This window comes from Salvia hispanica, chromosome 6, assembly GCF_029641045.1.
Source record: "Salvia hispanica isolate PSC_SH4W2 chromosome 6, Shi_PSC_v1, whole genome shotgun sequence".
Lineage (NCBI taxonomy): Eukaryota > Viridiplantae > Streptophyta > Magnoliopsida > Lamiales > Lamiaceae > Salvia > Salvia hispanica.
In genome coordinates, this window is record NC_142697.1 from 16,413,922 (window position 1) to 16,427,602 (window position 13,681).

At 38.2% G+C, this 13,681-nt stretch overlaps 2 protein-coding genes across 4 annotated transcripts; both read left to right on the forward strand.

Annotated features, from left to right (window-relative positions):
• Positions 1-409: 409 nt before the first annotated feature.
• On the forward strand, positions 410-4,628 carry LOC125204540 (uncharacterized). 3 transcript variants are annotated; one of them, XR_007173581.2, is made up of 14 exons: positions 412-599; positions 975-1,079; positions 1,171-1,314; positions 1,510-1,626; positions 1,725-1,829; positions 1,991-2,053; positions 2,125-2,251; positions 2,530-2,612; positions 2,852-3,068; positions 3,197-3,324; positions 3,420-3,494; positions 3,604-3,724; positions 3,970-4,127; positions 4,303-4,628. XR_007173581.2 is itself a non-coding variant. In XM_048103227.2 (13 exons), the coding sequence occupies exons 1-13, from the start codon at positions 498-500 to the stop codon at positions 4,074-4,076; spliced, it is 1,494 nt and encodes a 497-aa protein (XP_047959184.1). In that variant the 5' UTR covers positions 412-497; the 3' UTR covers positions 4,077-4,239. The 3 variants fall into 3 exon arrangements, 2 of the variants coding, with proteins under 2 accessions (XP_047959185.1, XP_047959184.1); XM_048103227.2 differs by lacking the exon at positions 4,303-4,628 and having other exon boundaries at positions 3,970-4,239; XM_048103228.2 differs by lacking the exons at positions 3,970-4,127; positions 4,303-4,628 and having other exon boundaries at positions 410-599; positions 3,617-3,724.
• Positions 4,629-8,093: 3,465 nt separating this feature from the next.
• LOC125204658 (receptor protein kinase-like protein ZAR1) lies at positions 8,094-11,266 on the forward strand. Its single transcript, XM_048103363.2, has 2 exons — positions 8,094-9,546; positions 10,496-11,266. The coding sequence occupies exons 1-2, from the start codon at positions 8,313-8,315 to the stop codon at positions 11,104-11,106; spliced, it is 1,845 nt and encodes a 614-aa protein (XP_047959320.1). The 5' UTR covers positions 8,094-8,312; the 3' UTR covers positions 11,107-11,266.
• Positions 11,267-13,681: the final 2,415 nt, after the last annotated feature.

Below are 13,681 nucleotides of genomic sequence, written 5' to 3' on the forward strand. Positions count from 1 at the left end.
ATATAACAACATATATAAGTTAAAATTTTATTTTAATATAAATTAATATGACTTAAGAAGGCACATTATATATCAGACTCAGTAGTGCGATGGGCTTGCCAACTCCAAACGAATGAAGTACGAGCAATTCAAATCCGAATGGTGTAAGAATTGTGCATCCTTAACGAAATAGTCAGATGATCCATCAGTGTCTTTATATCTTTTGATCTCTATATCTTGGGGCCAATTGTTCCATCCTTTGAAGTGTCTGTTCATGGATCAACTACTCATGGATCAACCGTCCCATTTCACCTTTGAGGTGGCTATTACAGCTACCCCACCGAGATACCATTGCTCTCCTCTATTAACAAAAAAAGTGTGAGTGTTATAAAAATTATTTTAATCAATACACTATTCATATATTTTAATAAAAAATTATTTACGCTCTCTGTTACAGCAGCACTTCATAAAACAATTTTTTTGAGCCTCACCTAATGTTGAGCTCATGAGTCACGACGATGCTTGCAACTTCCGGAAGAATCCTTATACTGGAGAGAGAATTTCGCCCTAAAATTGAAGCTTCCTTTCCCACATATGATCTCCAAGGGCAATCAGTCGCTGTATGCCTGCTCATTGTTCTTTTCTATCAACTTCCTTTTTTTGGGTTTTTATTACTACTCCTTAAATAATGGGCGAGTTTAAAATCTCTTCTAACTGTTTGATATTATGCCTACCTGAAAGTTTGGCTTTGTACGATGCATTATTATGAGGTTTGGTACGTTTGGGAGTAAAACCATGGTGATTCTGCGTGGTGAGGACTTAATATTTGTGTTGAGTGTCAAAAACAGAGCTGCTATGGTGAATTGTACTAGCTGTATTTCTAGGTTTCGCAATACATGTCCATTTTTAGCTTAATCAGTTTATATAGAACTGAACTGAAATCAAAATTAAAATATGGCAAGTTTCTTTACTTGAAGAATGGGTTTGAATTGTAGATTATAGGATTGGGGAAGTCTGGGATTGCAGCGGCTAAACTTGCTCTTGCTAGAGGTGCTTCAGTTCTCGCCCTTGACCAGAATGAGACGTTGAAACCACTGGAGGTTTGCTGTGGCATTGATTTCTGACTTTAGTGATTTTCTAGTTGATTGTTTTTGCTTTATATGTCTTGATGCCAGTGTATTCTAACTGCAGCAAACACTTTTAAATGTTAAAGATGGTCGTTTGAAGACAATTCTTGGATATTTTGATCATGAGTTATTTGACGAGGCCGATCTCATAGTTGTTTCCCCAGGAGTTGCTCTGGAAAATTATTGCCTATCATCTTTGTTGCAATCTGTAAGCTCGATTTAATGTTCAAAGATTCTATCTAGCCAGGAGGCTTGTATCTTAGATCATTTCTTGATATTTATATTTGTTTGTGCTTGTGCTGAGTTCTTCCTTCTGCTTTTGTGTCTCTACTTTATTCATATTGCTTTAAGATTGCTGGTGTCGAGTCATGGGGCATGCGTGATTCTTTTGTTTTGAATGAAGGGAAAGCGTGTGATATCTGAGTTGGATTTTGCTGCTGAAGTACTCCCTCGATGCACAAAGGTTTTGGCTGTCACAGGAACTAATGGAAAATCTACAGTGGCCACTTTTGCCGGACAGGTTCCTATTTTCTTTGTGTATGCTTTCATGCTTTTATGTAGTAGTACAAACTTTATCATGTAATTCCTTTTCGATAATATACCAATTTCGGGATACAGATGCTCAACCATTCCAACATCAGAACATTTGTTGGGGGAAATCTTGGTATTCCTCTCTCAGAAGCAGCTTTTGAGTGCTTGTTATCACCTCAAGAACCTTACCAGGCAAGAAGGAACTTAGATTATTTTATCCGTAAGACTGTATCAACTGCAGAATGCTGCAGCTGGTCAGGGTTTGACTCAACATGCAACAATATTTTGACTTTGAAGTTGGATTCTTCTAAAAGTAGCCACATTCAGTATTGGGATTGTTTCCATCTTTCTAGGCTGCTGTAGTGGAAGTAAGCAGCTATCAGCTTGAAATTCCAAACAAGTTCTTCTCGCCTTCAGTAAGTAGAATTTGTGTGGGTTTTCGTTCTTACTGTACTTTACTCGAGTTTTCTCACATTAGTAACTTCAGGTTTCTGTGATATTAAATCTCACTCCTGACCACCTAGAGAGACACAAGTCTATGACTAATTATTCCACGATCAAGTGCCGTGTACTTTCCCACATGAGTGGCAGAAAGATTGCCATTCTTCCCATGGGTATGAAACAAAATTCTTTCTTTTCCACTATTTGCCTGCTTACCATTTTGTTCTAGTATTATACACAGCTCTAGGCATTGGTTTGACTTAATTAAAGATTTATTGAGTGATATGTTAACTCATCAACTGTTGAAAGCAAATAAACGTATTTTAATGTTACTATCTCAATATCTTGTCCCAATTGTACATTATGTCTATGTGTAAGTGTTAGTGTAAGTTTATGTGTATGTGCATGTGTAAGCCATCACATGATGTGTAACATTTTTTGATGTCTGCAGGAAATCCATATATTACTGAAGCCATTGCGAGTCATGGAAATGAATGTATGTTTGCTTGGATTGGTGCTTATCCTGGTGTCGAAGTAAGAAAAATTTTAACTTCATTTTGGCGCATTTTTCACGTGACTGTGATTTTCTTGTTTCAGCATTTCTGGCAGCATGCAGGCTTCCTATCTGTTTATCTTAGAAGACATATTGGTCATCTTCCATGTTGGACTGTTATAGAAACATATGCTGGTCACGATTCCACTTTGCATTGTAGATACAGCTTGATCAGTTTCTGATTGGTGAAATTTATCTTCTTCTTGCCAACATGTGAAAGGTTGACATGGAGCAGAAAGTAGCCAACTTCAATGTCCCCGGAATTGGGCTTCTCTCGCAGTTGCCATTGAATGCAATAAAGGCTGTTGGAACACACAATTACTACAATGCTGCCATCGCTGCATTATCTGTTATCGGGCTGGACGTTGGAATTGATACTGCAGCCATTAGTTTGACAATTGATAGATTAAAAGCTCCACCTCATAGAATGCAAATTGGTAAACACCATCATCCTCTAGAGCATTTCTATGGCTCGTTTAGAATTACTCTGAAAATTTAGAGTGATAGTCTGTGATCAATTTTTATCATTTCAAATAGTTTTGGTCTACCTGACATCCTGTTTCAGTTCATGAAGATGGTAATGGAGTAACCTGGGTAGATGATAGCAAGGCAACCAATGTCGAATCAACATATGCTGGCTTAACTGGTCTCAAAGAAAAGAAGGCTGTGGTTTTGCTTGGTGGTCTTTCAAAGGTGATGTGCTTTGCCTCCGGCTCTATTTTCACACAAGCTATGACTGCACACCAATTTTTTTATCAATCGATGACATTTTCCATTGCTATTTCCAGATTTTGGACGCCCAAGGTTCTAATGGTTTCGAGCATCTGATAGAGCCATTGAAGAACCACCGAGGTGTTGTCACTGTAAGTGATTCATTTTTACTTCAGCATTCTCATTTCACTGAAGCTGTCAAAATCATCTTCTCCGTCAATATGTTCGTGCCTGGACTCATACATCTTCGCCGTTATCAAGTTTGGTTCTTCAGGATTGCTGATCCAAGACACTCTATCGTCTCATGGTCTTGCCATTCCTTGTTTACAAGCAAAAGATCTTAAGGGCGCTGTGAGCTTAGCAAAGAACATGGCAAAACCTGGTAGAATCATGCATCCAAAACTAATACAAGAGCTACCTAATATAGTGAATTCAAATGGAAATCCACTCTCTTTTACCACAAAAGGATTCAAAGAATACTTGAGTAGTTTGTACATGAAAATGAACGAAGCTTGGATTTGGTTTCCACAATTCTGCTACATCTTAACCACAACTGCAAGCATGAAACTATTAATTTTGTTTTAAAGTTGGTGAATAAAAGATGATTGTTTAATTTTTGTACTGCAGGGGATGTCATATTACTGAGTCCAGGTTGTGCTAGTTTTGATGAGTTCATAAACTTTGAGCATAGAGGAAAGTTCTTTCAAGAGCTTGCTCTATCCATGAAGGTCTAGTTGAGAGTTGAGACCATCGACTTGATTGTTGACGCTAGGATTTTGATCAAGGTAAGTTGCAGAATCAATGTTAATATATTTTGGTTAATTATTTTATAGACTACACTGGTTTTTCACTTTCTATTGCTCTACCAATGTGAAAGAGTTAGTATTCCCCTCTCCATTTATCCATTTATTTATTGCTCTCACCAATAAATTGCTGAAGTGTTTGCAATTTGAATTCTAGGGGGACTTTACGAAAATAGCCCTATAAAATGCGCAGATTCTCTGAGAAAGCGGATTTAACTGTGCCCTCTTAGCTGCATAATTTCCCGACAACACATGCCCCAAGTGGAGTCTATTTATTTATTTACAAGCCCTCCAATAATTCGTGCTTTTGCTAGCTTCCTAATTAAATTAGCGACCGCCCGCTTTCACCCAAAAATATCTATTTCCGATATTTTTGTTTTTCTATTTCTTGATTAGAATAACATTTATTAAGCATTCTAGGGCAGCCTCACCCATGAATTATATTACTAGTACTTCATTCTATAAAAATAAAGATTCTTATATTTTAATTTGTCTTATACAAAATAGTTTACTTTTATTTTTGTTAATTTATTTTTCTTTAATGATAGTACGTGTTAGAGCATTCACAATGGAAGGGTCATCCCATAGAACCCTCTCATTCCACATCAACATTAAGGGCTTATCTCCCTGTAATGGAATGCCCTCCCATAGGGTCCTCCTATTCTATTTCATTTCCACATTATCACTATTTTATTTTAATTTTTTAGCACTTCTATATTTAATATGTTATCAAATTAAATATATTAAATCGGTCGACCGATTAACAGCGGCGGATTGGGCTTGGAACCGCCTCCTGGTTCGCTTCTTCACGACGTCGTGCCGCCCTTGCAAGCATGCGTTGCACCACTCGGTTTATAACTTAGTCGTGGGAATCGCTACCGGAGACATTGATAATGTACTAGAGAGAGAAATTGAATTGAAATAAAATGAGAGAAGATAAAATGTTGTTATGGGAAATGTAAAGAATGGGATGCGGTATTTATAGTAGAGAAAATGGAATAAACCAAAAAAAAATAGGCCGATGATCGGCCCATCCTCCACAATGGATGGCCGATCATCGCCTCACTTCATCGGCTTTGGCCGATGTATTTGACCTTGGGAGGGGTCGGTTGATCGGCCCTCTTCCTGCAATGGTTGGCCGATGGGGCCGATCAGGAGGGCCTCTCCATCGGCCAACCATTGCTAATGCTCTTACTTTCTCCACTAACATATGTAAATACTACTCCCTACGTCCGCGAATAGGAGTCCCGTTTTTTCATTTTAGTCCGTTCGTGAATAAGAGTCCCGGTTCACTTTTACCATAAATGGTAATAGGGTTCCACCTTCCACTAACTCATTCCACTCACATTTCATTTAAAACTAATATATACAAGTGGGACCCCTATTCCACTAACTTTTTTTCACCCACTTTTCTTAACATTTCTTAAAATCCGTGCCGCCCATAAATGAGACTTCTAATGGCGGACGGAGGGAGTAACTTTTTTTCACCCTCTTCAACTTTACTAATTATACATTAAAACATGTGTCATCCTAAATATCTCTATTTTTATAGAATTGAGGGAGTAATTTTTTTTTTTATTGCACATGAATTATACACCCTCTGTCCTAGAAAAATATAAACATTTGAGATGATACGAGAATTAATGCATAATTGGTAAAGTAGTAAAGAGAAAGAGAAAGAGAAAGAGAAATGTATTTAAAATATTGTCACTTACACACTGAACACTATGCATAGAAATAAACCCAATTTTCATAAATTGAAATAGACAATTTTTATGGGATGGACGGAAACGAAGTGTCCTTGTTTTATGGGATGAAAGGAATGGTTTTGATCATCTTCAACTATTTATATTAAGCCTAACTCATTCTTTTAGTAAATGTATACTAAATAGATTAAATAGATTCTAGTAATTATTTATGTCAATTTTATACACCATAATATTTCCTTTATTATTTATAATAAAATTTGATTATTAAACATTAACGTAATAAATACTTTTTTACAACTCCAATTAAATAAAAATGTAAGTTGAAGAATTACATATTAGTAGTATATTATACTCATATTTTATATACTCGACACTGTAATAAATAAATATAACTAACATTTAATAAAATTCCGATTAGATTAATGGGCTATTAACCGACCCCATTATATTAAATTGGGCTAATATTATAAACCAATCTATTTACAATTAATAATTAAATTGTTGAGTAGCATTCACTTTTTTGTTTAGTTCACCCTTAAAAAATGTCAATTTTTTTTATAAAAAAAATCTCTCCTACATTAATATATATACATAACAATATAATTTTTCGTCATCATTTAATACATAAAACAATATCTTTAAATTTTATGCTATAATCCCAAGTGCGACATCTATAACTTCTTTCATTTATCATTAAACGTCACACTTTGACCAAACACATGTTGTAAAAGAATTTAATAGAAAATAAGATGAAAAAATGAGTAGAATATGAATCCTATTTTTATATTTATAATAAAATATAAAGAAAATGTATTGGTGGAATGTATAATTAATAAAAAAATATAGTAAAAAGCAAATGTGACAAATATTAAAAAACAGATTCAAGAGAAACTAGTGGAAGCACTATAAACAAGGAATACTTAACATGGGCGTGGCTCGTGGCTCTCCGGTGGCCCGGCCGCGACTCCCTATAGTGTGAAATATGGGTGTTTGTGGCTGGGGGGTTGCCCACGAGAGTGCCACTCGCGTGGCCCGGCCGCGGCTCTCCCTATTTTCAATTTTTTTGTTTTTTTTTTTAATTCTATAAGTATACACATTTTTTTACCTCATTCCTATACAAATTCTATAAATATATCTATTTTTAATTAAAATATACACAAAATGAAAAAAATAAATTATTTGGTGGCTTGGGCATGCCCACTATAGTGGAAAACATGGGCGTTGGTGGCCCGACCACGATTTTGTGTCCTGACCATACTTTGTGGCTTGGCCCGGCCAACTATAGTGGACACTCTTAATGTTACGTTTTATTATTGACTCATACTACGACTCTGTATTTAAATGGTCTCATGAAAACATTAAAAAGTGAGCTTTAAACCATCCAATTTTGGAGATATGTAAAAATAGTCTTATATGCTAGACCTGGCCCTTTGGTATTTTTTCAATTTCAAAACCTAGTCTACTTCTTTACAATCTAAAAGATTAAATCGAATTTTGTAATATTTTGATATAAAAATGATGCCAATGAATTAACATGATGCAAATATATCTAGAGAGACGGAAGGGGATCCCTGCCGTGTCTCCAATCTATTAGAGATGTACTGTATTGTACACATATAATTCTAGATAATTATGTTTAGTCCGGGTAATTTTTTATAATTTTAAAAAAGGATATGTTGATTTAAAGTATAACTGATCATAAATTTATGATTTACACTTAATATATGAATTCAATTGGAAATTTTCATCATCACATGAAATGAAACAAAATGAAAGGATTTAAAAGTGAGTTGGAGCAATTTGGACCTCAAGAACAAAAACCAATGTGGAGTGTATCTTGTAAATTTGTAATTTAGTCTAGTAACATGAGGAAAATAATGGTTTCGGACATCAGATAAAATAAATCTTACAATTCTCTCTCTGTGTCTCATTTCCCAAAGTGCATATTCCACCCTAAAAAAATAAAATTAGGTAATAAAAAAATCATTTTTTTTTGGTACTAAAAAAAATCAATTTTTTCATGCATGGATATACTATTGAAAACAAACAACCACATCCCGAAAACATTAATAATTAATTACTGAAAATCTGAAAGCACTAGCATCGTCGAAGCAAATTTCAAAGTAAATTTCTACATTTATTATGCCATTAAATTTAAAATTACCTCGAAAATACCATTCCATATGATCTCACTCACTTGTCATTCAAATCCTTCTTCTTGATCATCTTCACTGCTACACCCCACCCCCTCACACACAGTCCTCACCTCAAATCACACTTTGTTTCTGCAATACGTGGGCCTATTCCAGAAGCATTTTCTCAAGACTTATTCCTTCACAAAACCCACCAATTAATTCCTCTTCACATGCCAGGCTTCGAACTCAATGCATTTCAAAAGACTCGATTTTTACTAAGATTCTTCCTCACAAGCATATAAAGATTGAATTTTTATGCAAAAATGCGAAGCGTAAACGCTCTTTTGAACATCTTCTACCTGTCCACATTCTGCATTTCTGTCTCATCTTCACTCAACACCGATGGGCTCTCCCTCTTAGCTCTAAAAGCCGCCGTTGTCAAAGATCCAAACATGGCTCTAATTTCATGGCTGGAGGTCGACGCAACCCCGTGCAGGTGGGCCGGGATCACCTGCGATCGCGTCCACCGCCGCGTCATCTCCGTCTCACTCCCGAGCAAGAACCTGACCGGCTACATTCCGTCGGAGATCGGCGCGCTCTCCTTTCTCGCCTCTCTTGATCTCTCCCACAACTTCTTCAGTGGGCCCCTGCCGCACCAGATCGCCACCCTCCAAAACCTCGTTCATTTCGACATCTCTTCCAACAATTTCAACGGCTCGCTTCTCCAAGGGCTAAGCAATCTGACCCGTTTGCAGGGCACTTTGAATCTCTCTTACAATGCCTTTTCCGGCGAGATTCCGGCGAGTTTTGGACAGTTTCCGGTGATGTTGAGCCTCGACCTCCGCTGCAACGAGCTCACCGGAAAAATACCTCAGGTGGGGTCGCTGTTGAACCAGGGCCCCACTGCATTTTCAGGGAATCTTAATCTCTGTGGGTTTCCCTTGAGCACTCCATGCACAGTGCCGGAAGCTCAAAACCCGAGATTTTTGGAAAATCCTCAAAAGCCGGAGGGTAATGGCGGTGGTGAGTTGGTGGAGGGAAGAAATGTCAACGGCGGGTCGGTGACAGTTTCGGTGATTAGCGGCGTTTCTGTGGTGGTTGGAGTGGTGGCTGTTGCAGTGTGGTTCATTAGGAAGAGATGGAAGCTGGAGCAGAAGTTGGGGAAGGAGAGTGTTGGGGTGGGATTGGGAGGTGAGGAGGGGAAGAAGGGTGGTAAATTTGTTGTGATTGATGAAGGGTTTGGGTTGGAATTGGAGGATTTGTTGAGGGCTTTAGCCTATGTTCTTGGGAAAAGCAGGAGTGGGATAGTTTATAGGGTGGTGGCCGGTGGACGGAAGGGGGCGGCTCCAGCTGCTGCTCCGGTGGTGGTGGCTGTGAGGCGGCTGAGTGAGGGGGGCGTAGCGTGGAGCTTGAAGGAGTTCGAGGCAGAGGTGGAGACCATTGGGAAAGTGAGGCACCCCAACATTGTGAGGCTGAGGGCTTATTACTATGCCAGTGATGAGAAGTTGCTGATTTCGGATTTCATCAGCAATGGAAGCTTGTACAATGCATTGCATGGTGAGAATTTTGCATTTTTGTTATTTAGATTTTCATCATCATTATTTATTCATCTCTGGAAGATTTATTTTCAGCTGGATGGATTGCCATTTGAGATAGCAAGGGGTATAGTATTAACATGTTTGCATGTTTTTTCATTCAACTTTTTAGGAAGTAGATATCCTTTTTAGGAATCATTAAATTCTTATAATGTGATCTTTAGTCTTTGAATGTTGAATACTATTCTGTTTTTTTGAGGCCAAACATAAAAAGATTGATGAACAATATGTAAGAATAACCTCATTGTAGAAAGGTTTCTTGGACAACATAATGAAAAGACCAAAATAAGCAATCATAAACTTCGTAAGGTAGAATAGCATGGTGGTGAACTGGTAGTGGGTTCGAACACGGACCACACAGCACTCACAGACCTTCAATGATTATCAGGACCACACTTGGGTAGGAGAGGGTGTGTTTGTTTTTGAATTTTATGAATAGTAAGACACCACATTTCAACTTGCTTTTATGTACATCAGGTTTTAAACAAGACAAATTAAGTTGCATTCCCTTGTTGATTCTGCATATTCAATGATTCTGGTTTTATGAATTGAATGAGCCTTTAGAGCAAGCCAATGGTGGTGTACAATACAGAATCCAAATTACAAAATAAAATAGCATCATCAATAATTTGAAGCTGCTATTTGTTGGTTTGTTCAATATATTATGTTCCTTAGCTAGATGAGTACTATGCTGTTGTAAATGATTCCTCGTGAGTTCGTCGCTCTTTACATGATTCGACATTTCTTGGCAAGATGCATAGTTCAATTTTTTCTGCAGCTGCTTTATTGTAGTTGTCCTCTTCTTGCTTAATTCAGACAGCAATGCAGCTGGGCCTAATAAAAAAAATGTGGTTTGTGGAACTTGAAATCTTGATTTGAATAACCATAGATTTTGTCATTTTCCGGTGCAGGCGGAGCAGGGAACGTGGCACCTCCGCTGTCATGGACTGCAAGGCTAAGAATCATCCAAGAAACTGCAAGGGGTTTGATGCACATACATGACTGCAGCCCCAAAAAGTATGTGCACGGAAGCCTCAAATCTTCGAAGATCCTCCTCGACGACCACTTAAAGCCCTACATCTCCGGTTTTGGCCTGTCCCGTCTCGTCCTGGCTATATCAAAATCAGCAACCGCCCCTTCAAAGAAGCCGATCTCAGTGACTCACATAACTAGGGCCTCATCAAACATCATGTGTGTGGCTCCAGAAGCTCAGGGCTCGGGCGCCAAAGTCAACCAAAAGTGTGATGTCTACGCGTTCGGGATCTTGGTCATGGAGATCCTGACGGGCCAGGCCCCCGACAACGATGGGGAGGAGGGGCTCGAGAGCCGGGTGAGGAGGATTTTCCGGGAAGAGAGGCCGTTGTCGGAGATAATAGACCCCACACTCTTGAACGAGGTTCGTGCCAAGAAGCAGGTTGTTGCTGCGTTTCATGTTTCACTAAACTGTACGGAACGCGATCCGGAACTCCGACCGAAGATGAGGACGGTTTCATGTAACCTAGATCGGATCAAGTTGCAGTGATGTTGTGAAGATATGTGTTTGTAGGATTCTTGATTAATTTCTAATTGTTGTAAGGTTATGATATATATTTTCCCCAATCTCTGCATGTATAAACTTTAGTATCATCAGTGTAGTGCAGTGAAGTAGTATTAATCTGTTCATTAAAATGCCATTTTTTGCAGCATGAACTAAATCATCTAGAGCTTTGGTGTAGTATTATTTGAAAATTTTCTATGTGCAGAAGAAAATTTAAATTCGGGTAAACGTTTTTGGGATCGGCCCAAAACTATTCATTGTGATTTTCACTTCCGTTGATTTCCATTTTTTTTCTTTTCATAATTAATAACCGATCCTTCATAATTTTTTCAGAGAGCTTTCAATATAATTTTTGTGTAACTCTTCTTTATTTGAAAAACACATTTATGTTAGATATTGTGGAATAGAAATTAATAAAAAATTTAAAAATATATAAATAAAAAATCACAGTATTTTACACTTTATACATCTTGATAAAATGACGGTTATGCACCATGGCAAGAAATATAGCCACCAATATATCTCATCTACCCAAGTGATCACAAAGAGAATCCATGATGTGATAATCAAATAATAATAATAATAATTTAATAATAATAATAATAATATATTATTATTGTTAAATTATTATTATTATTGTTATTTTGGACAAAATTGAGATTTGGCCAAAATAAGAAGCTTATTCGCTATTGAAGGTTTTTTATGATAACCATTAGTTAGATTAAAATATTTGTATAGTGTAAACATGGAGGCAACACAACGTTGGTGAACCACGTAAATTCTGTGTCTATTTACGTTCTTTTGTTTCTCGATTCACAATTACCCTATTTATCATAACAAACTGGTATTAGAGCCTTGGTTTTCGAACTAGGGTTTTGAATTCCGCTGCAAGGGTTTTGTCTGGTAAATCGAGATGTCTGCTCTGAACGTGAAGGTTGACAAATTCACCGGGAGAAATAGTTTTGGTTTATGGCAGATCAAGATGCGATCTCTGCTGAAGCAGCAGGGTTTGTGGGAGCCGCTCAAAACAAAGAAGGCTACGGAGGATATAAGGAGTGGACAACCCTAGACGAAAAGGCCCACTCGACCATCATATTGAGCCTGTCTGACGATGTTATCATCGAAGTTGCGGATCAGGAGACGGCTGCTGCTCTTTGGGCGAAATTGGAGAGTCTATACATGACGAAGTCTCTAACCAACAAGTTGCTCTTGAAGCAAAGTTTGTTTCGGTTACGCATGCAGGAAGGTACGCCCCTTCGGGATTATCTGAAAAATTTGAATAAAATTTTGCTAGATTTGCATAATGTTGAAGTTAAAGTAGAAGACGAGGATGCTGGTTTAATTTTGCTTGTGTCTCTGCCTGAATCTTACGAAAATTTTGTTGAGTCTTTTATGACTGGCAAGGAAACTCTTTCGTTGGAGGATGTTCGATCTGCTCTCCACATCAGAGAGGATCGTCAACAGGCAACGAGTTCAGCCACAGAAGATCTGCCATCAGGATTATCTGTTACGGGTAAAGGACAGAAGAAATTCGGACAGAAGAAGCAGAACTCAAAAGGTTCAAAAGGTCCAAAAGGCCCTAAGCCAGATGACATCTGCAGATATTGTAAAGAACCAGGGCATTGGAAGGTTGATTGTCCAAGGATAAAGAATAAATTGGGCAAGAAGGAAGATGCTAACGGTTCTGCGACTGTGGCAGAAGCTGATGACACAAATTCAGAAGAAGAATTGACCTTGGTTGCGGATGAACAGCCACACTGTAATGATGTGTGGATTTTGGATTCTAGAGCGTCATATCATCTCTGTCCTCACAGGGAGTATTTCAACACTTATGAGCAGATAGATGGAGGCAATGTTACCATGGCCAACAGTGCTGTCTGCAAGGTGGTTGGCATCGGCTCAATCAGGATTAGGACCCATGATGGGGTCTTTTGCACCTTGAACGATGTTAAGCATGTTCCACAGATGACGAAGAATCTGATATCCCTGAGTACATTTGATAGTAAGGGGTTCAGTTTCAAAGGTGAAGGTGGAGTAATGCGTATTTTGAAAGGTTCGAAGGTGGTTCTGACAGCTTTGAAACGAGGTACCTTGTATGTTCTGAGAGGTTCCATCGTGGCAAATTTTGCTGATATTGCATCATCCGAGGTTGCAACCAAGGATCTGACCAAGCTGTGGCATATGAGGCTTGGTCATACGGGAGAACGTGGCATGAGAATCATGTCGAATCGTGATTTTCTTTCGGGCCATAAGGTGCAGAAACTTGATTTCTGCGAACACTGTGTGTTGGGGAAGCTTCATCGCAGCAAGTTTCCAAAGAAAGGTGTTCATCGAACGAAGGGGACACTTGAATACATTCATATGGATTGTTGGGGTCCTCACGTGTTGAGTCTATTGGAGGACACAAGTATTTTGTGTCGATGATTGATGACTACTCGAGAATGACTTGGGTGTTTATGATGAAGCATAAATGTGAGGCATTCCAAGAAGTTCAAAGAGTAGAAGACTGAGAAGAAGATCAAGCGATTGAGAATAGATAATGGTCTGGAATTTTGTTCGT

Excerpts from the sequence above, each read along its gene's own strand:
- LOC125204540 (XM_048103227.2), top strand. The coding sequence starts at position 498 with ATGCTTGCAACTTCCGGAAGAATCCTTATACTGGAGAGAGAATTTCGC. Across the intron at positions 1,627-1,724 it reads TGGCCACTTTTGCCGGACAG|ATGCTCAACCATTCCAACAT; the intron begins GTTCCTATTTTC and ends TTCGGGATACAG. Across the intron at positions 3,069-3,196 it reads ACCTCATAGAATGCAAATTG|TTCATGAAGATGGTAATGGA; the intron begins GTAAACACCATC and ends ATCCTGTTTCAG.
- LOC125204658 (XM_048103363.2), top strand. The coding sequence starts at position 8,313 with ATGCGAAGCGTAAACGCTCTTTTGAACATCTTCTACCTGTCCACATTC. Across the intron at positions 9,547-10,495 it reads CTTGTACAATGCATTGCATG|GCGGAGCAGGGAACGTGGCA; the intron begins GTGAGAATTTTG and ends TTTCCGGTGCAG.